Source organism: Leptodactylus fuscus, chromosome 8, assembly GCF_031893055.1.
Source record: "Leptodactylus fuscus isolate aLepFus1 chromosome 8, aLepFus1.hap2, whole genome shotgun sequence".
Classification (NCBI taxonomy): Eukaryota; Metazoa; Chordata; class Amphibia; order Anura; family Leptodactylidae; genus Leptodactylus; species Leptodactylus fuscus.
Genome location: NC_134272.1, coordinates 67,326,210 through 67,352,903, shown reverse-complemented (window position 1 = coordinate 67,352,903; position 26,694 = coordinate 67,326,210). Strand labels below are relative to the sequence as shown.

The 26,694-nt window shown below is 40.7% G+C and overlaps 1 protein-coding gene across 1 annotated transcript in view; it reads right to left on the bottom strand.

Annotated features, from left to right (window-relative positions):
- The window catches only part of PDE11A (phosphodiesterase 11A), a 336,929-nt gene that overhangs the window by 245,125 nt on the left and 65,110 nt on the right, over positions 1-26,694 (bottom strand). Inside the window, exon 2 of the mRNA XM_075284005.1 lies at positions 23,414-23,572. Coding sequence (XP_075140106.1) covers positions 23,414-23,572 — 159 coding nt within the window. The remainder of the gene's footprint in view (positions 1-23,413; positions 23,573-26,694) is intronic.

Sequence of the window (26,694 nt, the reverse complement as noted above, 5' to 3'; positions counted from 1 at the left end):
AGGCATTCCTCTTCCTCCAAAAATGGTGAGTTGAGTTAATGTCAAAGAGCTCAATTTTGGTCTCATCTGACCAATCCGAGAGTGATTGGGAGAAGGTGCTGTGGTCAGATGAAACAAAAATTGAGCTCTTTGGCAATAACTCACTGTGCGATTCTGCAAATTGGGGCCTCAGCCAAAAGTTTGTTCAGAAGAGTTGAGAAAAGAGCTGAAGAAGGAACCATGGGACAGTCGGCATGACAGATTACATAAGAATTGGCACGCTACAGATTGTATTGTAGTGCTTATACATGGAAGCTATAGAAGCCAAAGTAGAATTTTTGATTATACCCAAATACAAAAAATTACTTTCAGCCCAAAATATATACAATTCAAGAATATACAATACAAAATATATACAATTCAAGGGGGGCTTGATACTGTGGGGGGGACATGAAACTGGTGGCAACTGGAGGACATTAAACTGGGAACAGATGGAGGGGGACATTAAACTGGGGCACATGAAGGGGGGACATTAAACTGTGGGGGCAGATTGAGGGAGACATTAACCTGGGGAGCTGTGAGTTGAGAGGTATGCATACTGTATCTAACACAACAAGATGGCGTAATGAAAGAAGAGTTCTGGTGCTTAAGGGGAGACATTTGGTTCATTATGAAACAAAAACTCCAGGAAAAAAGACCCAGGACTATTGAGAAGAACGTTCCTCTCCCAAAACTCCTGCAATTGGCCTCCTCACTTCCCGGATAAGCACACATTGTTGTAAAATGAAGAGGGATGCTACACAACGGTAGACATTGTCCTGCCCAGCTTTTTCGCACCATGCTTTTCCCTGTAGCGCTTTTTTCCTGGTGGTCCGCTACTTGGTGCCTTATCCTAATAGTGGCAACCATTTTTTGAAACAAACATATGCTCAGAATAGTTGTCGTTTCCCTTCCCCCCTCTTACAACATGCATTACTTAGAAAGATAGGACACTTATCCCAATGGAAACCATCACTTCATCTAAGGTCGTGCCTTAGGGGTTACCAATAACTATACAACTGATTTCATTATTTTCCGTTGTTCATCCATCCTGTCCCCATTATTGTATATTTTACTGCCCCAAGGGTCATCTGTTTTTTCATTAAAAAATTGAACAGGTAAAACTTACTTTATTACAAGATGAAACATACATGTAAGAGAATTGGGCAGACAAAAGATACGGCTCCAATCAATGGAGGGCACCCGAGATAGAGATGCCAGGGTACGTGGGTTGTACAATAAGGCTTACTGCATTTCAATGGAACTTTTGGATCTCTTTCATCTGCAATATCTTTAAATGGGGTATCAAATACACTTTAAGAAGAGTGGATACAGTCATCTTGCTTTGTTGAGTATAATAGAGCTGGAAAGAAAGGCAAAATAAAAGAGAAACACAGTGCAAGAAGTCCTGACCTGGTAATCTGCTGCAGCAGTGTGAATCCGGTCACATGTGAAATACATATACTGCGCTGCAATTAGTTCACATGCATGCTGCATGCCTGCAATCTTTACAATGCAAACATGTATCTGAACTAAATGCAAAGCAGCACCAGGGAATACTGAAATTAAGAATCATGTTATTACATTCCTAACAGGCAGAAAGTGCTGTCTGCAATAAGGGACATGACAGAATTATGCGTATACAGGGCACGAGGTAGGGAGGACGTAAAAAAAAGAGCCGTGCATCGACTTATTGGTTGTGGTCAAATATATCTTCCTTGGTTTGACCGTACAAACTCATTATCAATACTCTCAATTTATTTCTTTTCAGATGTGATGACACAGGAAAAACCTTTATAGAGACAATCGCCTATGTACAGAGTCATGCAAAGATCGATTTAGTTCAACTAAAACATGGTGCTGCCAATATGTGGCTATTGTGTACAGAGGAGTCCTAGACTAAGTCAGCATTATCATATTGTATGGCCCCTTTAACTGTGTGCCTGCAATAAAATCACAAGCAGTGGAGATCTAAGATGGGTGGGTATAGGGGGTTAGGTAAAGAGAAAAAAAATCAATAAAGTCAAACAAAAAACATCATCATTTCTAGAATGAATGTAAAGTGTATAGGTAAGAGATAAATATAAGGACTGAGAGTACAGCGGAGGCTCCACGTTGTAGATATGCAGCTCTTTATATTGCAGAATTTGCTGTAGCTTTTACAGCCAAAACGAAGAGTAGCTACAACAGGAATGGGAAATATATACTAAGGCCCGGTTCACATTTGCGTCCACGGAGTCCACTTGGGGCCCCCCGAACAGAAACCTATACAAATAAAAAAGCGATTACCTGGAAAACCCGCAGACCCCATAGACTATAATGGGGACCATATGGTTTCTGCTCAGTTTCTGATTATACTCTATATCTATCTATCTGTCTATCTATCTTTTCTAGATCTCTACTTGCTGTTGTTCATTCTTCTTACTTCTAGTGGATAAAAATCAGTCCATGGTCATGTGATGGACACATAGGTGCACAGCTCGTTACAGTCACAGCCCAGTATTCAGACACCTGCCTGGTAATGAGCTGTGCACCTGTGTGTTCATCACATGACCATGGACTGTACATCACATGACCATGGACTGGATATCACATGACCATGACTGTATATCACATGACCATGGACTGTACATCACATGACCATGGACTGTACATCACATGAATATGGACTGTACATCACATGACCATGACTGTATATCACATGACCATGGAGTGTACATCACATGACCATGGACTGTACATCACATGACCATGGACTGTACATCATATGACCATGGATTGTACATCACATGACCATGGACTGATTTTTATCCACTGAAGTATACAGTATTTATGACAGCAAGCAGAGATCTGGAAAACCAAATGGAATTGATACAAAAAAGTATACAGAAAATGGTATAGCTTTTGCTTGTACAAACAATTTATTTCAGACATCCCCTTTAAATAAAGAGATAACATTTTCTTGCCTATACTTCCTGCCACTCCAGTGGTTTCTGCCTTTCCTGCTGCGAAGACGTCACATACATCATTGACAGGTCTGGTGCAGCCAATCACTGGCCTCAGGGTACATGTACTTAGAACAAAATTAGTTAAATATGAAAATATTTTATTTGGTTTTCACACATTTCTAAAAAAAAAAAAAAAAAAAAAAAAAAATGACTGACAATCCCGGACTAGTAGCTTTCTAGGAATTGTCAAGGTAATATTTTTGTAACAATTTCTATAACTGACTGTGCTTGGAGCATACAAAAGAATAGAAAACCTAAGCTTTATATAAAGTATACACAGATACAGATGGAGAAAACATGAACTTCACTAAGCAAATACTATTCTCCGTCTGGCATTCAATTCAATGGCAGGTTATGTTACAGCGTGACATATTATTGCAGAATACAAAAGCCATTGAAAAAATCCAGTTAAAGTAGTCACTTCGGCTTCCATTGTTGTGTTATAGGAGCAGAATAAGAAGAATAATGGAAGTACCAGATGTATAAAATGACCAAAACCAAAGGAGACCAAAAGAACCCATTGGCAGGATGGGGTCTGTTGGGCTTACATTTTGGTGCCTGGTATTTTGCTGACCAAAAATAATCCTGCATGAAGGAATTTTTTTGCTGCAACTCATAGGGTAGGTTCACACTGAGTTTTTTGGCGTGGATTTGGACACTGAATCTACATCAAAATCCACCTCCAAAAAACGCCTCCCAATAGAGTTCTATGTATTCCGCTAGTGGGGGAAAAAAGCGACATGACCTTTCTTCAGGTGGATTCCACCTGAAAAAACCAACGTAAGTCAATGGGAGGAGGAAAACCCGCGTTGCAGTTTTGGACACGGATTTTGACTTGGAATTGGCAAAAACCACGCCCAAAACCCAAATCCGCCCATTTTCTTGGCCGCATCCTAAAAGGGCTGGTCCGGGGTGATAACTACAACATACTGACAGCCACCAACATGACTAGTGGCTAGGGTTGAGCGATCGGGATCGGAAAAGATCGGATTTCGATCGGCGATCGAGTAAATTTCACGATCGCGATCGGAATTCCGACCCGATCTTTTCCAGCGGGATCGAGATCGGAGGTTATCTCAAGATCAGCTCAACCCTAAAAGTGACTTTTCCCATAGAGAAGCATTGACTAGGGTTGAGGATCGGGTTCGGAAAGGATCGGATTCTGATCGGCGATCGAGCAAATTTCACGATCGAGATCAGGCTCGAGATCGGCTGGAAAATGATCGGAAATCGGATTTTAAAATCGATCTTGAAATCTCAAGATCGGCTCAACCCTACTAGTGGCATATGTCGGCAGTGGACTTGAATCGGCATCTCATTTTCCTCTTCTTTTCCACTTCAAGCTAAAATAGCTACTGAATATATAAAGGGATGTGCTTCTTGGCCATGCCCAGTGGGCTGCCTAGTCTAATAATGGAGGCAAAATTATGCGCGGAAAAAACGCATCATAAAACTCGCCAAAAAACACATAAAAAAAGCCAGATGTTTTTTCCAGCGCGGAATTCTTCAGTGTCAAAATCAGCGCCATAAAACTCCATGTGAGCTGACCTTAATGGAGTCTGCTGGGGGGGTGGAGGTTAACCGGACACAAAGTCCTGCATGTCCGACTTTGTGTTCAATTTAAAAAAAAACGGTTTGGGCGTGGACAGGCACAAAATGTTCACGTGCAGTCACTTTGCAAACCCACTCAAGTGATTGGATTTGGAAACTGACTGCCTGGCTTACACCCCCTGTCCAGTTTCTCGGGTTAGAAGATGGAAACCCAGCAGGCTTGCCTAAAGCAGAGACCGGACGCAGGTGTGAACCCGCCCTCAGTCATTACAACACTTCTGAATGTACAGAATTCTTTCTTCCATTGCCATAATCAGATTCCCACTTCTTTCTAACTTGTCATTCTAATAAAAAGTGGAATAAATTTACGGCGGAAACTTTCAATGTCACCTTTATAGTCATAAACGAAATTTACGGATGTGGCATTTTGCAATTTTAAAGATTTGTTTCAGCATAAATGATCTTACTGACAACCAAATGACCCTTTTCTATATATAATTCAAAGAAAAATCACCCATTACAAGAAATCTTATTTCTGCGTCCTGTACTAGTAATACGAACTAAAAATATAAGCACCAACAAAAAAGCCAAAAGGGAGACAAAGTTTAACACTGGATATATACACAGTCCAGTCATATTAATGTGACCAGCGCCTACTTTTGATGTCAATTTTAAATAACCAATCGCAGAAGGCGCGTGTCATCAGCCATCTGGGTGCACTCATGATGGTGGAAGGCACGATGGATCTACACAAGTATGCATCTATCCTTGCGGACCATGTTCATCCCTAATGTTTTTCCTCAGGATGATGGCATCTACCAGCAGGACAATGCGACGTGTCATAAAGCTCGCAGTGTACGTGTGTGGTTGGAGGAGCACCAGGATGAGTTTACCGCACTCCCTTGGCCAGTAAATTCCCTAGACTTGAACCCAATCGAGAATCTGTGGGACCACCTCGATCGGGTTGTTCATGCCATGGATGCTCAATCGCGTAACCTAGCACAGCTGGCCACGGCACTGGAGTCGGCATGGCACAACATCCCAGTGATCATCATCACAACATTCCCCTCTCTTCCTGCACGTCTCGCAGCGGTCTGAAGGTGGTTATTCTGGATTTTGACAGGTGGTCACATTAATGTGACTGGACTGTGTAGAAGCCAGATACGACACTCATCACACCTATAGTATTCTATGTTTTTTCTAGTTTCAAAAACCGCTACATGGAAACTGTCAACATGCAGATTTTTGGAGTTTTTTGTGTGCTCTGTGCAGGGAAGAGGTAGAACCACCTATTGACATTAGTGGATGTTATGATGGGTCAGTGATGTTATCTATAGATGTGTAATCCTGTCTTGTCTGCATTCACTAGCCAGCCAAAATAATAAGTCATCTGTATTCTAAGGGTCAGTATGATTCCAGGGATACCAAATTTATTTAGATTTTTTACATTTGAACTCCTTAAAAAATGCTAAATTTAGCAAAAAAAAATTTCTTGGAGTTCCATACTGACATTTAGAACTTTTTACATTTCCATGCATGGGGATGCATAGGGCGTCTTTATATGAGGGGCCAGGAGTACTTTTTAGCTATACCTTTTTGGTCATTTTTATGACAGGTGACATTGCGAAAAAATGGTGATTTGGCCATGTTGATTTATTTTCCCATTTGCCATATAGAAAAATATTTTTATATGTTTGTAGCCCAGACGTTCTAATGTGTGGGGATGCATCATTTGCTCATTTTATCTTTATTTGAGATCTAGGGAAAGAGGGGTTATTTTAATTTAAAAAAAATATTTTTAATAACTCTTACAATCTTGCCACATAGGAGCCATACTGGTAGAGGAAATTCCAACTCCACCCAAAACTGGTCCTGGCTCAAACTCGGATCTAAAGACTCTGAGCCCACTGATAAGGCCCTACACTGGTAATCTCAGCTCCATCCAATGTTTAGTTAGTGAGTTTTAAAAGTTACATAGTTGCAAAGTGAAAACCAAGCGCAATATACCGTACGTCATGCACAGTGAATAGAAGAGTACTTAGTGCATCATAGACACCAATAGAAAACAACCCAAAATTATGTACCATTTGCAAATTTTAAGGTACATTGTTGATCCATCTCCAGGAATTTAGCCATCCCAGGAAAGAGAGTTGCCTCACGTTTACCAACAGGAATATTCTTTTTGGGGCACCTTATATCTTTGGCATATATTATCCCCTTAAAGTTTACCAGAAGAATCTCAATCGAATAAATCCAGCAGATCGTGGTTAAGAAATAACATAAGTGACTATGTGGCACAAATTTATGAGCAGATCATAGCCATAATCCAGAATTCTAATGAGATATTAGTTTGGATGGATGGCGCCTCTCCAGGGGGTCACCCACGCTGGTACCGGATAGGGAAAGAAATCGCCATCTATTCATACAGAATACAGTAAAAAAAAAAAGTAAGGAGCAAAACTTACTCTAACTCTCCATCAGTCTCTGACATTAGGATGGTTTTAACACAATGATCAAGGATAATGTACAGTGTGACCCATGGCGCTGATGTCATTTGGTCAGAGATTGTAGGCTTAAAGGGAATATTCAACTGCCATTACCATGTTACAAAGCACATCACACCGTATCTCTGTTACATATCAGATTTGGAGAAAAACAACTCCAAAGTCTTATGCAAATGAGCCAGTTGGTGCACTGGGGGCGGGCCTTTAATTCCTTGTTGCACTGATTGTGCTGCTAACATAGGATGAGTGATATCATAGCAGTGGGAGGATCAGCGCACTACACATGGCGGCACAGGAAGGAGTGGCAAGGGTAGTGTTCTGTTGGTTATAGAGGGGAGTCCAGGCAGAAGAACATGTTTTGTCCTGCAAATAAACACTGCAAATGGGTTAAATTATTTTTTCAAAGTCCCAAAGCGGACTTCCCGAACAGAATACCGAACGCTGATGTGAGCCAGGCCTGAGATAAGCAAGGAAAGAGTGAAAAAACGCAGGCTTTCACATAGAAAGCCAACATTAGTTAATAAAACATATTACAAAATATATTAATGGCAGAAATACTTCCAGAAAATAAAGTGTTATCCAAAGGTTTATTTACGCTTTTTGAGTTGGTTGAGTTGGTTAGGAAGGGCGAGTAGTGGGAGGGCTAGCTAGGGAAACAGGGAGGGGGTGTGAGTGAGAAAGAGTGAGGGTATTAGAAGGAGGGGAAGGGAGTGAGAGAGGGAGTCAGCTTTGAGTGAAGAGCATGGAATCATGGTAGTTGTAGGAAAACAGGACAGGAAGCCGCCCATTTGAACAAATGGAAAAGGTTCCAGGAGCTCACAGAGAAACACAGAAATCACTCAAAACACTGCTAAAGGTATATGAGTGCACTTATTAACCCATTATTAGCAAAAAATTTAAAATTTAAAACCCCTTCCCAATATGACGTTTTTACCAACGGTATTAACCAGTCATGTCCTTTCATTTGTTCACATGCATTATTGATATGACACATTTAGTAAATAGGATTCTAGAATTACTTTGATGTTGGACAAGTCTCAGTAACTTTAAATGCAGACAGACAATTACATCTCATCAATGTGATCTGCAAATGGCTGACCTTTCCTGTGTAAGCACATGAATAGACAAACCTGACAAAGAGCCAGCAACTTGGCAGCGTCCGTGGCCTGATGGGATGGCATATGGGCAACGTCACATTGCAATCAATACGATTAAATTTCCTCTGCACATAAAAGGACATTGTTGTGGAAAAATGTTTTCTGCTTTTCTACATGGAAGCTATTCTGTGCTCAGTGTAACAGGAGTATGTCCAGATTACAGGCAGGCCCACCACGTTCTCAGCAAGCAGATAGGCTTCACTTTGCATTGTGACTTTGGCTCACGCTACTAAGGTCACGGGCACTAATATCTGGGAACCTTGTTGGCAACAACAATAGCAAAAAGCACCTTGTACTGAATGTGACAAACGGCTGCAACAAGAGTCCTCCCCAATAATAAAGCAATTCTACAATAGTCTCTATCTCTCTACTGTACAGTCCTGTATATGATGGAACACAATTCAGATACAATCGCATATTAATCCTAACTTGTAGAATATTTGTATTTAGGCCAATTAATATGGCTGAAATGTCGAAGCTCTTTGTGAACAGTTATCTATTAAAGAGGACCTTTCATCACTTGGAGTACATGCGGTTTTATATACCGCTAGAAAGCCGACAGTGCGCTGAATTCATGATCTGTGCCCCGGGTGAAGAGCTATCTGTGCCAGTACTGTAGCTCTTCACCGTCAGAAGGGCGTTTATGACAGTCAGTAAGGAACGCCCCTTCCTCACAGCAGCGCCTATAGTGCTGTACTATGAGAGCAGTGAGGAACGCCCCCTCCCCTCCTCACAGTACTCGTCCTCACCTCTCTCACAGTACAGTGCTATAGGCGCTGCTGTGAGGAAGGGCGTTCCTGACTGAATGTCAGAAACGCCCCTCTGATGGTGAAGAGCCGAGGTACTGGCACCGATAGCTCTTCACCGGGGGCACAGAAAGGGAAAGCCGATTAAGGGGTTGAGTAGCTATGTCAAAGCAATGATAGGCAGGCAAACAAGCTATTTAAGAGAGGACAGGTCCAGCGAGTGGCCTCTTGCATTCTTAAGAAGATTGAGATTGACCTTCCACCTGCCCTATGAGATTGTATTTACATCACGGTGGTGGAAGTAGGTTGGTCTTTGGAGACATGGTATGAGAAGAAATGGTCATTTGGGTCAAGGAGGAAAGGGACACGGGACGTAACAGTAGGGTGGGGACAGTGGGGACTTCCACTGGAAGAAAACACTAAAGCAGTGGGACCAGACCACACTTGGAGATGCAGCATAGCACCAGGGACAGGAGTATGGGTTTCTTTCACCTTTCCTGGCTCCTTATTAAAAAAAAAGGTTATCTTGGACAACCCCATGTCAGCATGAGAATGCAGACCAATCTGCAGCAGCATGTTATAGAGCAGAAAAGATTCTGTATAACTTGTATTCTATACATTTATAGCTTTGCTTTTTCTGGCCATGGGTGGCCCTATCAGTGACTGACATCTATCTCTGTCTGTACAGTCATTGATGGAGGGCTGTCAATCACTAAGCTGACTGTTCCTACGCACAGTATAAGCACAGATATAAATGAATAGATGATACATATAGAGAAACTTTCCCTGCAGAGCATTGTATCAGTCTGCTCCGCTCCTCCTCTTCTTTACCATGCTGCCGACGACAGCGTGAACCTCTATCAATTCTGTTTCATATATGTTTTTGTAACCATGCGCTATATTTTGTTATGCTATATTAACATGGTACCATCTACTTTTACAAAACATTAAATGCAATATATTTTCTATTTTGACTACAATAATAGAGATTTCACTCTGTCCAAGCCTTTATCAGCAAACTACAATTAGCTGAACTGATTGTCCTGACCACAGATTGTACATAACAGAGAGAGAACTCAGCCCCCTATATAGCATTGACTCATAGCTCCTTCCTGTCTTATCAAATACAGACTGTGCACCATGGAAACAATGTGTAACCCATGGGAGGAATAATCTACCATAGCAGATAAACAAAGCAGCATTGCTAAAAGAAAACTCTTAAATGTACATAAGCTAGCGGTATAAATAGGATCCTTAAAGGGGTTGTTCCATCACAAGGATCCTATCTATACTGCTTGTTAATGTGAATGTAAGACTTTTCCTAAATACACTGCTTCAGCAAAACTGCTTTGTTTGTCCACTATCTTACTTTATTCAATTCATTGTTGACACAGCCCTTGACTTATCTGCTCAAAAGTCAAGTGATGTATCTGCTGCTCTCAGGGGGGAGGGAGGAGGGGCTAAGTGCAGGGGAGCGAGCCTGTGTTTCTAGCTATTCCTGTGTCTACACCACGTGACCTAGCTTCCTGCTCTCAGATAGGGGAGAGGAGCTGCCTTCATTTCTTCTGTTCTCCCAGTTATCAGGCTAGCTAATTCAGTTGTGTTCATTATGGCAGAGACAGGCAGTCTCTGTATGTAACACAGAATGGAGTTGCTGCTGCCTGTACTTCATAGTCCACTGTGGGTGGGCAGAGCTACACACGAATTTGGGGTCGGAGCTAAACGGCAGGTTGCTTGTGAAACCCCGCCCACCAAATGATGCAAGAAACCAGGAAGAAAGAAGATTTTACAGCAGTAAAGACTGGTGAGTATGCGACGTGGGAATACCCCTTTAAGATGGCAATACTACTTTTGATACATTATATTGTTTTACATTAATTACTGTCCTTAAACAGATAGATAGGTTACAGTCACATGAATCAGTGTTTTCCCTTTGTGAATTAGTGTCTGGGTTGATATACTGGGTTTTAGTGGTAGACTCCCTTTAACACTAAAGTCAATTGGAATACAAATCAGTGCCCTTATGTTGGAATTACATATTATATGTTAAGATATATATATATATATATATATATATATATATATATATATATATATATATATATATTAGGATATGTTTTAGTGTATCTGTTAAACAGATCAAAGAACACCAATGAGAACCGAGTCTAGCACTGTTGTATGTCCGCCAATAATTTGGGTTACGAACATGCCTTTTCGAGTTCATGAGTCATGTTCTAAGCCATGTGCAGAATATAAGAGATGGAGTGAGAAATAAGATTTTAAAGTACAATTCACCCAATTATTTTACCATACACTGCAACAACAAGTGCAAATATCAACAGCAAAATATTCTACTGCTTCATCTACATCTTGTAGTCCTGCCAAACTCTCCTCGGAATGACCTAGTACTACCCTGTTGTGCTCAGCTTATCGTATCTAGACAAGCAGCTAATGAAATAAAGCAGAATCTCAGTGAAGAGCAGGACGTTCACCGGCTCATAGATAGCACAACAGACACTGAGCACCCATGGCAAATAAAAGCATACGTCCACTAAAAGGTCTTACTTACAAAAAGTGTCTTTGATGAGTGTGACCTTTCAAGGTTCGCTCTACTCGGATTCTCCAGCAACATTTACTTGACCTTTCTTATATTTTCTACTTTTTTGTGTGTTTAGCTGAAGAAATTCTGTATTGTTGTAAACCCTGTCTTAGGTCACCTTTCTCTGGATTGTTCCTATATTGTAATTTGCTGAATATTTTATGCAGTGATGAACCTCCAACTCTTGTGTATCTGAGTTTGGTTTGTATTGTAGTGCTACATCACTAGCACTCACACAATTCTTTATTCTACTGTATGGTCTGATAGAAAGATGATACAAATTGTCGTGGAGATCTCCTTATCTGTGGCTAGTTATTCCTTCCTTCTGGTCCTCAACTGTGTCATGTGACCAGAAATAAGGCTCTCCGACTGATACACCAGCTTATGTGTGCATGGGAAGTCAGCTTTTCATTCATTCCTATGAGAACCTTGATGTGAATTTCATAGGAATGAATAGACAAATCGACATTTGGTCTATACATTAGACATTGTGTCAGTTGGAGAGTCCGAGTTCTGGTTATATGACACTGCTGAAGACCAGAAAGGAGCAGGTAACGCACAAATATAGCCATTGATATAAAGATAACCTTTGCTATTGCCGAGTTTCCCTCTGCGGACTTTCTGCCCTTATTATACCTATAGGGATACATGCCAATGTTTCCGCAGGTATAATAGACATGTTACGATTTTCATAAAAAAAAAAATTCTAAAATGTGTGGATGGGATTAGTCAGGATCCCATTCACTTTTCGGGTACGGTAAAACAAAGTATGCCATGGCGTTTTTAGCAAAGTGGGGTTTCAGCCTTAAGGGCCATTGCATGTGCCAATAAATCTTCCCAAACCTATTTCTGTCAGTCTGCAGGCATACAAGTCAGCTTCACCTGGCACACCCTGTCTGAGCAAATGTTCCTAGTTCTCTACCGTCCTGTACCTGTATGCTTACAGTTTCAACAGTGTCTCAGCTTGTTATTTTGACCTGGTCTCTGCCTCTTGACTATCCCGGGTGGCTTTAGATTTTGGGACCTAGGGCAACAGAGTGCCAGTGGGCCTCTTGTTAGTAAAGGTAAGTTCACCAAAAAATGTTTACAGGCAGATTTTGAGAAAGAATCCATAAAGCAAACCCCACTTAAATCAATTGTGAGGCTTTTTTTAAGCGGTTTTTGCTTAAGAAAAATCACTTTGGCTCAAAAAAAAAAAAAAAAAAAAAGAAAGAAAGAAACAAAAGTCCCAAAATCTACAACTAAAAAAGAAGGTTCTCTATAATATGTGGCCTCAACCTAAAGCTAATTAATGAAGAAACCCATGGCAGAAAGCTGAAGCTCCAAAGGTTCAACCGTCTGGAGTTTGGAGAGGAAAGTGAGGTGGAAAACTGCTTCAAATTCTTCTCCAAATTCCAACGTGTAAGCATATCCTAAGGCCTCGTTCACATCTGCATGGGGACCCCCCTGAACAGATTACCGAACGCATTTGCAAGCAGTGTGTATTGAAAGCACACAGACCCCATAGACTATAATGAGGTCCATGTGCTTGCCGTGAGATCTCCGCAGGAAAACATGTGGACAGGAAAGTACTTCACAATCTACTTTACTGTCCGCATGGCTGTCCGCGGGCAGCGCGCGGCAATCACACGGACCCCATTATAGTCTATGGGGTCCGTGTGCTTCCACTACACACTGCTTGCCAATGCGTTCAGTAGTCCGTTTGGGGGGTCCCCATGTGGACTCCCTGAATGGATTACCAAACGTAGATGTGAAGCAAGGGTAAGTGTGAGCTTGGGTTTACAGACTGCAGTTACTTCAGCAGGATTCACTTACTAGTGAACAGCAAATTTCAAGCTTAAAAACTAAACTTCAGCTTTTCAACAAAATACCATAACCAGCATCTCACTGTCACATAAGATTCTTCCTTCCTTGGAGGCAACATATACAAACAACCTGAGAGAGTCTCGGGACTGACGCAGAGACAGACATAGAGACTGGAAGATGTGAAGCTGCGGATTTTATATTCACAAGTAATGTAATATTTCCAGCAGTTTGTATAAGAATGTGGGGGAGGAAAACGATCAAAGCATTAAAGTGTGATGGTGAGATTATTCAGGCTTCCAATAAAATAATATTGTGACAGTAGTACATTGAGATTTATTATGATTGGAAGTGACACACTGTTCTCATGCAGATTTGTTTCTCACATTGCATGAGAGTGAAATAAAAATATAGAAAACAAAAGTCTAAAACTTGACCCGCTAAAACTTTATACAATGAATGAAAGCTGCAAAATGATGCTATTATCTCTAAGCAATGCACGCCATTGAAATACAATGCCACATTTCGGTAACGCTTTCTCTAAAACCTAATAAAAAAAAAATTGCAGGAAACCTACATTCTTGGAGCGCATATGCCAGTTTTAATTTATTTTTCTATTGGTATAGGGTCCCTGCAAAGGTACATGTGTTCTTCCCGCAGGTCTCCCCGATGTGCTGGAGAAGTGGACAAGAGGGCGACATGTTCCATGTCTTCTGGTCCTGTCCAGAGCTTTCCCCTTTTTGGGATAGTGTTAAATGGATCATTTTGCAGATTACTGAGACGGCCCTGCTCTGTTTGTGCTTTACCACTAGGAGTCTCCGATGGGAACCTATAACCGCTCGCTGCTCCGTTTCCTGTTCCTAGTGCCATGAACTTGCATTCCACAATTTTGGAAGCGAATAGAACCTCCTCCTCTCTTCCTCTGGATTTTGAAGGTCAATGAGATTATACGAATGGAAAACCTCACTTCCTTCCTGCATGACACGGGTGAGGCCTTTAACAAAACTTGGTTTCATTGGTTGGAATTCCAACGTTCTGCAGAGTATCAGAGGCTTCTGGGCTCTGGACCCCCTCCAGGGCTAAAGCGGTGGACTATGAGTTCTGACTGTGGTCCCCCACCACTGGCGTTAGTATTACCAATGTCTTTGCATCTACATCTGACCTTACATTGTGAATCTCAGGCCCTTCTACTAAAGTCCTGACACATGATGTCCTCCAGGCCCCTCTCTGGGCCCACATTTGGTACGTTACCTTGTTCACTCCCCTCATACCCCTCCCTGGTATGTTTTATTTTATTTTTTTTATTTTTTCCTACTTTTGTTGTGACCTGGCATTTGCAACTCATCCTGTGAAGGACTCTCCCAGGTTGAAGTCTCTGGGTTGGTAACAGTTGACTCACTATCAAACAGAAAATTGTAACAGTCTGGGAATCACAAATCATAGATTAAATATTAAATTAAAATCAATTGTATTTCTTCTACTAATCCTGAGTTACAGTTTGTATTACAGTCTGAAGCTGTATTCACAATTCTGCAGGCTTCAGTGCTGAAATCTCCCAGCATTCCTTGCCGATATCCAATTTACACAAAGCTTTCTCTGATAATCCAAGTCTGTGAAGGATCAGGCTTTGTATAGTGATCTGATGAAATGATAAAATAACTCTACATTGCTTTTAGGGGCCACACGGTGGCTCAGTGGTTAGCAAATTCTTGTCCTACTACAAACACTAGAGCCTTGAGGCTGATTCCTCAGGTTGCAGAAATGCAGAATTTTATAGCCTGGCAATGTCTATGAGATTTTAATTAAAGTCATCCCCACATTACAGAAAAAGCAATGGTGTGAAAAAGTGTACTGTAGGGTCAGCAGGCCAAAACCACGAAGGCTATGGTCACACCTGCGTTGGGTGACCATTTGCAGACTTGGTCTTCCTTCCGTATAAAATATGCAAGCAGGACTTTTCTCAATGCTGATTTCAGGTGAAAATCCGGAGGACCCTATTATAGTCAGGGTAACCACTTTTTAACTGGATAGGGTTTCCATTCTACGAGCCAAGCATAGCTTCAAAGGTATCATTCATAAGCAGAACATGGTGCCATTAACATGGCGGAATAGCCACATTCCTATTAGCACTGAGCTAAGGCAGCATACGCGTCTGACGAAGGACCATGACCGAAACGTGACGTCCACTGCCACTCAATTAATAAAGAAAACTAACTAGCATCTGACCTTTCAGAGTGTGCAAAGTTCAATAACACTATTCTATCAGATTGAGGCCCTACTCCAGTCCTTTAGTCAATACAAAAGGCTGCTGAAATCTTCCGCTAGAAGCAGAACAGGCTCAGCCTGACTCCAACTCTGGGGCTGTCGATCAGAAGAGAAAAGTTCCTCTAATTAAAATTAGATATTAAAAGCTTGTAATTGAATTTCTATAATTAAAAATATATATATATATGTGCAATATACCATGTATCTAATTAACCTTACAATATAATACATTATACAATATAATTAATAGTTAGAAATAATCACAGATGTATTTTGAAGAAGGAGTTAGTCTGGAGCCCCACAGACCGGAAACGCCGCAATTTAGCTGCAGTGGGCGCGGCATTATACAGTAACAGCAAAGTGGATTGGAGTTTATGTGAATCCCAAGCCCACTTTGCGATAAAATCCGCAGTGCGAACACACCGTGATTTTCAAAACTGGCGCAGTTTTGGAAATCACAGCATATCAATTACATCTACAGAAACGCCGGTAGCTTTCCCGTAGATATAATGGTAACAGAAAGCCCACGAAGGCAAACTCCGTGAACTTTCTGTTCAAAGTGCTGCGGGAAGAACCACGATGCGTTCCCGCCGCAGTTCCCGCTGCTGCGTATCGTTTTGTGGGTCCTTAGCCTTAGAGTTGGTAACTTTGTTCCCTCTACACCCAAAATTGGTCCTGACTTGTACTCCACAACCCTGCATGCTGATTTACCTGCAGAAACGCAGAATTTTTCACATAGACTTATATGAGGGAGGCACAAATGCAGCGTAAAAGCAATAAAAAATGCCAGTGCGGTGTGATTTTTTGTGGCATATCTGCTGAGTTCTTTTTCTGTTGCACTTTTTAGCTGTGTTTTGCTACAAGAGTCCTTAGCCTAATTCATCCACTAATTCATTGCTCATCCCACTTGGTACAGCTGACAGATGGAATTATTTGTTCCCCAACCAATGGGGCAGACACTGAAGGATACCGCAACCATGGTAATTACAATCCAAGTGGAAAATTGTTCCATTTCTTGCACACCCTGCTGATGTTCTCTGCATTACTGCACATGCAATCTTCTCCTCTGACAGATAATAAAATAATAAGGTTGTATCATTTATCAACAAGGTCTTGGGACCAGTCAGCTCTAGGCTTTTCTAAGAAATGTATGAAAGCTTCCTTGACAATAAACTGATGTGACCCCCTGCTGAGACTCTCAAGGATCAGCCGGAATCTATGGTGAACCTGCCAGTGTTTCATGTCTCTGCAGCATCACCAGAGGTGAAATTAAGCATTACACATGGCTAGTGGTGGAACTACTGCCATAGCAGCTGTGGCTATAGGGCCCACAATCTTATGGGGCCATGTCAGCTCACTGCTGCTTTTTAATTTTTTTAATTTTTTTAACAGGCAGTTCCCTGCTAGATTAATCCATCATTCATGCCCATGTCCATCTTCACATGTACTTTCCTTTCAGCCCTCCAGGGGCACCTGTTCACCCCAAATTATGTCACTGATGCTGAACAAGATTGGGGATCGGGAAGTAAATGGTAGCTAAAACCTGGAATAATCTAGCAGTAGAGATGAGCGAGTAGTGTTCGATCGAGTAGGTGTTCGATCGAATACTACGGTATTCGAGATACTCGTACTCGATCGAACACTACTAGCTGTTCGAAGTTTATGGTTCGATGCAGAACCAGCGTTGATTGGCAGAATGCTATACATTCTGCCAAACAACGCTGGTTCTTCTCTTATCTTTAGAACTCTTCTCCGCGCAGCGTCCCCGCGGTGTCTTCCGGCTGGAATTCACTCTGCCTAGGCATCGGGGCCTAGCCAGAGCCGACTGCGCATGCGCGGGAATGCCCCTGCATGCGCAGTCGGCTCTGCCTCGGCCCCGATGCCTAGGCAGAGTGAATTCCAGCCGGAAGACGCCGCAGGGGCGCTGCGCCGGGAGAAGACTTCAAGGGGAATCCAGCCCGACCGTCACTTGTGGACTTGGTAAGTATAATTTTATCGAATTTTGCGTACCCCCCATAGACTATAATGGGGTTCGAAATCCGTTGGGACAGCCGAACAGTGTGCGGCTGTTCGAATCGGATTCCGAACCTTGGACATTTTAGTGTTCGCTCATCTCTATCTAGCAGGTATCGGCCTATTAAAGAAACATGAAAAAAAATAGTAGGGGGACAACTGGGATCCTTAAGGTTGTGGACCCCATAGGTATCAGCCTAAGGTCACTATGGTGGAACATGCTGTATGGGGGAACTGTAAAGGGAGCACATACTTCATGGGGCCAAAAAGGAGATGTATGTTGTGTGGGGAGTCAGAAAAGGGAGCATTTACTGTGTGGAAGCCAGTGGAGGAGGCATCAAACTGCATGGGAGCCAATAAGTAGGCAATATGTGGGGGATAAGTAATAGGTTCCTTAAACTGTGTGGGGCAAGTATAAAGGTCGTTATACCATGTATGGGGCAGTAAATATGGCATTATACCATATGGGGGCCAGTAAAGGGAGCATTATACAGTGTGGGAGCAAGTATATTGGGCATTATACCATGAGGGAGCTGGTAAGTAGGGCTTAATACCATGTGGGCACCAGTAAAGGAGGCTTTATAACATGTGAGCACCAGTAAAGGGGGCTTAATACTGGTAAAGGTGGCTTTACACAATGTGGGAATCGGTAAAGGAGACTTTATATCACGTGTTACACTGTGTGGAGGCCAAGAACGAGCAAGACATCGCGTGGGGGGCTGGGGGGAGCCCACGTCAAAAGTTTGCTGCAGGCCCAGTCTTTGCTAGTTACACCACTGCACAGTGCTCATTAATATCAGTGCGTTGTCTGTCCAATGAAACAGAAGTCAGGTCCTCCCGAGTGATGGATGCTCTTGGTTGCTGCTCTCCATTTTGGTGAATAGGGGATTCACTATGGACCTTTTATTAAATGATGATTAATTTATTAATTGTGTCTATGAAAATTAATTTACTACAATTTTCTAAAAACCCTTTAACTGATTTCTTATATAACTGAAGTCATATTTCCATGACAAATGACAGAATGACAAAATTGTAGATCAGTGTAAAACAACATAGAAGGAAGGATTTAATAAAAACCTTATGTTACATCACACTGCCTCGGGCGTTCATCTACTGCTAACACAATGGGGGTCATTTATCAAGGCGTTTGCAAATTTTTTGGCTTCGTTTGCGCCATTTTTATTGGTTTCTCATGCTTGCCATGATTTATTGATGGTTTAGGCCTATTTTCTCGACAAGATCACTCCCCCGTCATCTTGAGCTTTTGTAAAAAAAAAAAAGTGGTATTGCTTACTTTCAATCACTTTTCTCAACACAACATGCCACACAAAATAAGTATGAATGCACACGAGCAACGTAAAAAAGCTCAAGACATCAAACAGCATTGGAATTCCAATTTCCACAAAGTCAGTTTTGTATAAAATCTACGACAAAATCTACGACGCCATTGCACCTTTTTGGAAAATCCCGCCCACAGAAGGATGAGGCGTAAAAAAAGCGCGTTGCAAAAAAATTGTGCAAGTGATAAATGATATCCATTGTGTTATCCAACGTCTTTCTTTGCAACCTGCGACATTACGAAGGCAAAGACAAATTCCACCCTGATACCTGCGTATAAAAAGCCATAAAAGCGACAATCAAATCATAAATGAAGCCGTCAAGTAGCTACAAACGTATATTGAATATTCTTTCCAAAAATAAAGAAGCCTTTTGTTTCAGTGAAGAAATACAAGTGCTAAATACGCAGAGTTGTCATATATTTCACACTGAAATGATCACAAATGACTGTAGGTGTGTTCACATTCTGTCTTACAAACGTCAATCGTTGTCAAGGATACAAGACAATGTGGTGTCACCAGTGCGCTGATCATATCGGGTGCACTCACTTGATAATACTTTGAAGTATCGCAGAGGATCCAAATCTGAACCTTTTACTTCTCTGGTTTTACTACAATTGCATTACAAAACACGGTATGTCGATACGCACAAGGCTGACAATTCACAGAGCCATATAATGAGTAATTACCTAATCCATATAGAATACACTATTCAGGGATCCATGGTTATTACATTGCAGTTCGATCAAGGTAGATTGCCACGAAATAATGCATATTATTGCTGCCCATGTAAATGTGTCGATGGATTATAAAATATAGATTTTTTTCTACATTGCAATTTTACGATTGCAAAAATTTCAAAAAATGTCAGATTTATGCAAATGCAAAATCGAGGAAAATGCTACAGTATTTACAATGAACCATGGGATTAATAAGGATTATAATCCACTTATTTTATTCTTTGTGTAGCCCACTATACTATATACTGTATGTCTATGATAGGAAAAACTAATTGATCAAAACCCTCCTGACACATCAGGATATCACAATTAAATGATAATTTCAGCACCACTGCTCTAATGTTTCCCAACTTGTGATGACACGTAGAGAATCGACCCGAACATTCCAAATTATCTGTTTTTTAATGAAACTGAACAATTTATAGATAGGTTCCTAGGAGCCCTGACAGTGTTATACACTCTGTTTTATAGATAGGTTCCTAGGAGCCCTGACAGTGTTATACACTATGTTTTATAGATAGGTTCCTAGGAGCCCTGACAGTGTTATACACTCTGTTTTATAGATAGGTTCCTAGGAGCCCTGACAGTGTTATACACTCTGTTTTATAGATAGGTTCCTAGGAGCCCTGACGGTGTTCTACACTATGTTTTATAGATAGGTTCCTAGGAGCCCTGACAGTGTTATACACTCTGTTTTATAGATAGGTTCCTAGGAGCCCTGACAGTGTAATACACTATGTTTTATAGATAGGTTCCTAGGAGACCTGAAAGTTTTGTACACTGTGTATTATAGGTAGGTTCCTAGGAGCCCTGACAGTGTTATACACTATGTTTTATAGATAGGTTCCTAGTATCCCTGACAGTGTAATACACTATGTTTTATAGATGGGTTCCTAGGAGTCCTGACAGTGTTCTACACTATGTTTTATAGATAGGTTCCTAGGAGCCCTGACAGTTTTGTACACTGTGTATTATAGATAGGTTCCTAGGAGCCCTGACAGTGTTATACACTATGTTTTATAGATAGGTTCCTAGGAGTCCTGACAGTGATCTACACTATGTTTTATAGATAGGTTCCTAGTAGCCCTGACAGTATTCTACACTATGTTTTACAGATAGGTTCCTAGGAGACCTGACAGTTTTGTACAATATGTTTCGTGCAAATTTAAGGTGTGGTTCGTACCAAACTTTTTCGAACTGAAACTAATTTTGGACCCTAGCCACCTGAAACTAAACAAATCTTTAATGGCATACTGTACATGTACATATCACAGCAGTCTTGTGTCATACATGCAGATATCACTGCTGAGGCCAGAAACTGACTGCATTGGTTAGACACTGCACATCGTCACTGCATTACAAGTCAACAGAAATGGCTGTAATGTCAAGTCAGATTTATCAGGTCACTTTAGTCCCAAAAACTCTATTAGAATTTTTGCAAGGAAACTGTTGTAACTTATACCTAAAATAACCATAGATCAAATTATAGGTATTTATGCACAACTGGCTACATATACAATACTATACAATGTATGCAGCTGGAAGCAGATGGCTCTGTACACGGTATACTGGCATTACTGCAGCTCAGCCATAGAAAGGTATGTGATGTTTTTGCAATATTTTTCCTGTATTGCTGTGGATTTCATTTACACGTTAGGGAAAATTATAGCCTTCCTCACATTGTTACTACTCTTCTTTTGTATGCTTGTTCCCAGAAGTAGTCTGTGAACTGTCAGTGAATGCGTATATATATATCTCATACCTGACTGTTTAGACAAACGGCGGAATACAATTGTTTAGAAATATAATAAATTCTGCAGAAGCGGTCATTATAGGATCAATATTACACTTTACAATCTATATAATGATGGCTCGGTCTACATAGGCTTACAATAGACTAATAGGATACACTGGGATTGCCGCTAAGGACAATTACCTATTGTCACTCAATCACCTTTGTCATTGTGTAGCTAATTCTATCTCCAAGTGAACATGAAAATAACAAATCTGTGCCCATTCTCCAGAGCAAGGAGCTCTTACACTATGAAGCATCCCGTGCCATTTGAGAATCAATAGCACCAGTTAATGTCGTCTCCTAATGGCCCCAAAGTTACCGTTTTTACTGAAATGCGTTGTAAGAAGGATGAGAATAACACGCATGGAGGTTTTATTATTGAGGAGTATCAAGATCAACCACAGACCAGTGAAAGTAAGTGTAATGCAGTATATGCAGTTTATATACGCCCAAGTAAGTCTGGCCTGCAAAGTTATAAACCCTATCAAGATACAAGAGAGTATCAGAGAGGAGACCCTATATGCAATCCCTATTAGCCAGATTTGAGATCTGCTACAAAGAATGAAGGATATTGCTTATCTGTTTTGTTAGATGGATACGACATACATTTCAAAGGATTTAGCCCCCATAACGAGTGCTGTATTGAACATGGGGTTGTCCTTTCAATGACAGACTTCACCTAATAGGAGCTGTTTCCTTGAGCATTTTGGTTGTTTGGTTAACCAATCCCATTCATCCATTCCAATGATATAAGCCCTTTTACTGTTGGCACATGGAGACCCCGTACCCAGAGAAACGACAGTGTTACCGTACACTTGGCTAGTATATCCTAGTGTTGCATCAACACTAAAAAGCCTTATATCTTTGGAATGGCTGAATGGATTGAGAGCCCCAATTAGATGATGTATGTCATTGGGCTTCTAAGACCTAGTGACAGACACATCCAATTTTACGCTCACACAGAAAAAACTGAAACCAATGCAGGTGGCCACACACAATCAGTTTGCAAGCCTGCAGCAGTATTCGCAGCAGAAACCCAAAAGCTCAATCTTGGGGGTCTACCATAGGTTATCTGCCATGTTTACATATCCTTAGACTCTGATTCCTTTGGTCCTAAAAAGCATGTTGACCAAGAGTTCCATCCCCTTATGACAGTACTTGTCCATAGACTAGTACTGGGGGGCGTTCCTCACCGTCATGGTTGGGTGGTAAGGAACGCCCCATCTGACAGTACAGGGCTACAAACAGTACTAATCAGGAAGGGCGTTCCCAGCTAGACTGTCAGGAATGCCCTTCTAACAGTGAAGAGATACTGGTAATTGCACCAATATCTCTTCCCCCGGGGCACATAACAGGAAAGCTGACTTGCACTGAGTTTAGCGCACTGTTCGCTTTCTAGCACTATATAAAACCGCATGTGCACGAGAACGTGGAATGTCCTCTTTGAGGATGAAGCCACACGTTGCAGAAAGGCTGCAGTTATCGTTGCAAATTGTGCTGCAATTTATTGAACCAAAGCCGACATTGACTTCAACAGGACATTAAAAGAACCACTTATACTTCTCCCTTCTTCGGCTCAGCAAAATCTGCAACAAAAAAAAATGCAGCTTTTCCACAACATGTATATTCAGCCTAAAGACAAATCAACTCACCCTCCACATCTCACTGGTATATGTATATGCACTTTGGGCTATGGCCATTGCTAAGGTTTGAGTCTATATACATATTGTAGTTTTATGATACTGTATGTACTATGGCTGGTACATGTGTAAGACCCCACAAATACAAATAAAATAAAAACGCAACAAGAACAACCATAAAGTGTTACTAATAAATTTCATTAAAGAGTTTCATTTGTGAAAAGTCAATCCTACTTTTTCGTCATCCTCGGTAAATGGCGCTCCTCCAGGGGTCTTGTTTATCGCTTGAGCAACACTGATAATTTCCCCATCGCTATTCCGTATGGGCATACACAGCAAAGACTTTGTCTTATATCCAGTTAGTTTGTCTATTTCATCGCTGAATCTTCTGTCCTACAAGAGAGAAGAATATTTATCAACACAATGAACAAGATGAGATGGGCGGCACAAAACACTATTGGTGACAATTTATGTTGCAACTGCCATTTAAAAAAATCTCAGATCCAAGGTTTGCAACTCTTTAAGATAAAAAAAAAAAAAAAAACTAGCATAGAATAACACATTTCCCCCATTAAATTGCTTTTTTGGGTACAAATTTTTGCTTTGTCTTTGTGAGCCAAAGCCAGGATTGGATTCGAAAGGCAGAGGAAATATAAAGGAAACCCAAACTTCTCCTTACTACTGAATCTACTCCTAGTTTGGGCTCATAAAACCACAGCAAAATGTGCACCAAAAAGGCAACAAAAACTCAAGCCTTAAGGTTCGAGTCACAAATGGGAGGGAGCCAAAGCCCTTTAGCATGTTAATACACACAACATTCCCTACAAATAGTGATTCTTACCCAATTCAGGACAAAGCTATATTTGGAGAATAGGTTCGCCTTTGGTGTTTCATCGCTTTTTAGCATCTTTTTATACATATATATATATATATATATATATATATATATATATATTATTATTATTATTATTATTATGTAATGTCTCATCTTGTCTATACTTTAACCCTACATTTTGTAAAGTGCTGCCGCTACATAAATAAAATTCATTATTATTATTATTATTATTATTATTATTACTACATGTACATTCTCATATATTCTCATATATTTGAAACACAAAAATTGTAATTCACTAACTGAAATATTTCTGTCTAAAAAAGTGAAAAGCAGGGATCAGCGACCTAGATATGTCACCGTGCACCAAAAATGTGGCAGTTTGAGGCCAAATTTTGGCAACTTTTCAGGTTCATCAGCCTAAGTAAATGTAGATCTACAATATATGCCTATCTGTCAAGAGTATAACCTAATAGCAAGGTTTTTAGTGATACAACTGCGGTGTATCTGTAATGGAACTTACATGTCTGGCCGGCCATGCCCATCCTTTCCAAAATCTGCTATTTGTTGGGGAAACCTACCACCAAATGCCAATGACAGTCCTTCGTGCCTCCATACTAATGTGTTTTGGGATATCTGATGGGATTTTACACTGAATATCAAGAAGAACAAGAACTTATCTCTAAGAAAGATGGCCTCACACTTTATCTTTTGAAGAACAGAAAATTATTAAATAATGATAAGAAATTAGAGAATTCATAAGAACGTAATGTCATAACTTGGTCATCTTAACAATCTATATCTTCCAAAAACAGTGCCCCTTCTGTCCACAGGTTGTCTGCGGTAGTTCAACTAAGCCCCATTTACTTCAATGTCGTAATACAAGGCACAGCCCATGGACAATGTGGAACTACTTTATTTTTTGTTCTTTTTAAGAAAACAGCCCAGTTTTTCTAATCCCTGGAAACCTCTTATAAAAATACTTCTTCTGATTTACTGGAGCGTGAGTCAGTCCGTCATATGGAATTTGGAGCCTCTGCTCAAAGTATTTTCAGTTCCTTCTCTCTCCATTCTTAGTCATTTATGCTATGCCAAAATAATAGAAGAGCCGGCTTGTTTCCAACTATCACAATACATGTAAAATCCATCGGTGTATGAGACAACATGCCCACCTTTATTAATAACCAAAACTGAAAATAACCCCCCAAAATTGAAAAAGAACAAGAAATATAGAATAGAACTATAGGCACAAACACGTCATAAATACTAAATCCATATTCTGAAAAACTGTCACCTTCTTATGAGCTTATAAATCCTCTGCCACCCAAGTGACAATAAATAGCTCGCCTTCGGTATCTGTTACATTAATAACGTAATGTTGGACAATACATACTGGCATCTGTGACGTGGCTAGTGACTGGCTACAGTGCTCCTGTGTTGGGATAAGACATGTGGGGGAACCACAGACCATAATCATTCATTTATAAGTAAATTAAATTTATACTCATGCTCTTCAAGTGGTCCAAAAATTTTAGGAGAGTTGTAAAGTTTGTTTATATTGTTATGTTATAATTTTATTAACAGATATGAGTTTTGATGAAACTGATCTTTATTTTATAAAGTAAGAATGATACATTTTATTTTTGTTTATGTATCTTACTTATATGTAGCGCAGGTATATTCTACAATGCTTTACGGACATTGCCAATCGTACATACCCATCTATTCATCTGTCTGCCTATCTATCTATCTATCTATCTATCTATCTATCTATCTATCCATTCATTCATCCTTTCATCCATTGCATGTTTGTTTATTGTTCCATGGATATATCTGTTTATTTATCTATGTAATGTCAGGGTCTGGGGTTGCTAGGTAGGGTGACATAGACACACAAGTCCAGATTTTTAGTTAAAAAAAAAAAGGTAGAGTTTTATTTTCACTCCAAAAGAAACAGTGCAGCACCAAAAGAAAACAATACAAAAATAAATACCTGCCTGGCTAGGCTCTAACTCAACGTAGGTTACCTATAATAGCAGACTCAACAGTCAATTGCAACAACCAGGACAGCTCCAACAGTCTGACCTTCCTGCTGGCTCTCCAGCCAAGCTCTGTCCAAAGTCTGCTGCTGGAGCTGACCTCTTAAGCCTCACTGATGAGGACAATTCTCAGCAGCTGACTTGCTGCAGAAACATCCACAATGTGTGGACTGGAGGGGGTTGGAATAACAGGTCCCACTGCCAACCTACCTGCAATTCCTAAAAAATCCACCCCAATAGAGAGAACTTGAAATAACGCTCAGCAGACAAAAGTTGTCTGCTGAGAACCAGACTTTCTGGAGTTTTTCATCTCACCCACCTGAGTAGTCTGGGTGAGATGTACACCCCCTCCATTATCTGACCAGCCATCGGCTTACAGTATGTATATCAAATCTCTGTCATATCTATCAAAACATTTAATTAGTAATACAAAAGGTGCAGTTGCATTTGTGGATGGTGCCTGTAGAGTTTACCAAAGAGAGGTGCAGTTGTGGGGGTCCTGATGTAGGGTCAACTTTGTCTACATACTTACAATACAACACAATCCTATCATATCTATCTACAATAACTATCCTATTGTTTCTAACTATCTACAATACCTATCCTATCAATCAACAATATCTATCTACTGTATCTATTCT